This window comes from Diospyros lotus, chromosome 8, assembly GCF_014633365.1.
Source record: "Diospyros lotus cultivar Yz01 chromosome 8, ASM1463336v1, whole genome shotgun sequence".
Lineage (NCBI taxonomy): Eukaryota > Viridiplantae > Streptophyta > Magnoliopsida > Ericales > Ebenaceae > Diospyros > Diospyros lotus.
The window spans coordinates 17536110-17537646 of NC_068345.1; the positions used below are offsets into that span (position 1 = coordinate 17536110).

Genomic DNA, 1537 nt, shown 5'->3' on the forward strand with positions numbered 1-1537 from the left:
CTTTCCCATCAAATAACACTGAATCAACAAACCAGCAGCTGACTTCTACCAACCGATACAAAGGCTCACCCTATGTGTACAAGAGACGACAGCCTAATGATGATCTTCAACCCACACCAGTTGCAGCCCCTAATTCAAGAGTGGAAGAGCACATATCTGCAGAACAAAATACCAACCAAACAGAATCAGAATTCCTTGATCTAGACCTTCCTATTGCCATCTGAAAAGGGGTCTGAACATGCACCAAACATCCCGTAGCAAATTTTCTATCCTACCATCGCCTTTCTCCTATCTACAGAAGTTTCCTAACCACCCTAGATGCTAGTGTTATTCCAAAATCAATGGAGGAGGCACTAAAGGATCCAAATTGGAAAGAAGCCATGTTAGAAGAGATGAGGGCCTTGCACAAGAATCAAACTTGGGAGGAGGTGACTCACCCCAAGGGAATTAAACTAGTGGGCTGCAGATGGGTCTTTAATTTAAAATACAAAGCTGATGGTACTCTTGAGAGATACAAGGCAAGGCTAGTGGCCAAGGGTTATACACAATCCTATGGGATTGATTATCTTGAGACTTTTGCCCCAGTAGCAAAGATGACAACAGTTCGAGTTCTCATATCATTAGCAGCAAATTTAGGGTGAAAACTACAACAACTAGATGTTAAAAACGCATTCTTGCATGGGGATTTAGAGGAAGAAGTATTTATGGAATTACCTCTTGGATTTTCTCACAACAAAGAAGGGCAAGTGTGTAGATTGAACAAAGCATTATATGGACTTAAACAGTCTCCACGAGCATGGTTTGGGCGATTTTCTACAGCAATGCATAAAATGGGATCCCGACAAAGTCGAGGGAACCACACCTTCTTCCTCAAACACACGAAAGATAAGGTAACTGCTCTATTAGTTTATGTTGATGACATTGTTGTGACAGGAAATGATGAAGCTGAGCAAGAAAGCCTAAAACAAAATCTTGCTAAGAAATTTGAGATTAAAGACCTTGGAAGGCTAAAGTATTTCTTAGGCAATGAGGTGGCCTATTCTCAAAAAGGAATCCACCTATCTCAGCGTAAGTACACTCTTGACTTATTGACTGAGACTGGATTGCTAGGAGGAAAGGGAGCTCAGATTCCAGTAGATCCAAACATCAAGCTACGAGAAAATTACTCTGGAGAAGCAATAGATAAAGGGCAGTTCCAAAGGTTGGTAGGGAAACTGATATATCTCTCACATACTAGGCCGGACATAGCATTTGGAGTAAGCCTAGTAAGTTAATTCATGCACAGCCCCAATGAGGAACACATGCAAGCAGTAAGGAAAATTCTTCATTATTTAAAAGCTACACCAAGCAAAGGCATTCTTTTTGCACCGAGAGCTGGTTTAAAAGTTCAAGGGTACACGGATGCTGATTATGGAGGTTCTTTAGTTGATAGACGTTCCACAACTGGGTACTGCATGTTCCTAGGAGGAAATTTGGTATCTTTGAGGAGTAAGAAACAAAGAGTAGTAGCACGGTCAAGTGCTGAGGAAGAATTCAA

At 41.3% G+C, this 1537-nt stretch overlaps 1 protein-coding gene across 1 annotated transcript; it reads left to right on the forward strand.

Annotated features, from left to right (window-relative positions):
* The first annotated feature begins 821 nt into the window (after nt 1-821).
* Nucleotides 822-1274, forward strand: LOC127808552 (uncharacterized mitochondrial protein AtMg00810-like). The gene has a single exon (XM_052347119.1). The coding sequence runs from the start codon at nt 822-824 to the stop codon at nt 1272-1274; it is 453 nt and encodes a 150-aa protein (XP_052203079.1).
* The last annotated feature ends 263 nt before the right edge of the window (nt 1275-1537 follow it).

Coding starts and splice junctions, on each gene's coding strand:
- LOC127808552 (XM_052347119.1), top strand. CDS start 822: ATGCATAAAATGGGATCCCGACAAAGTCGAGGGAACCACACCTTCTTC.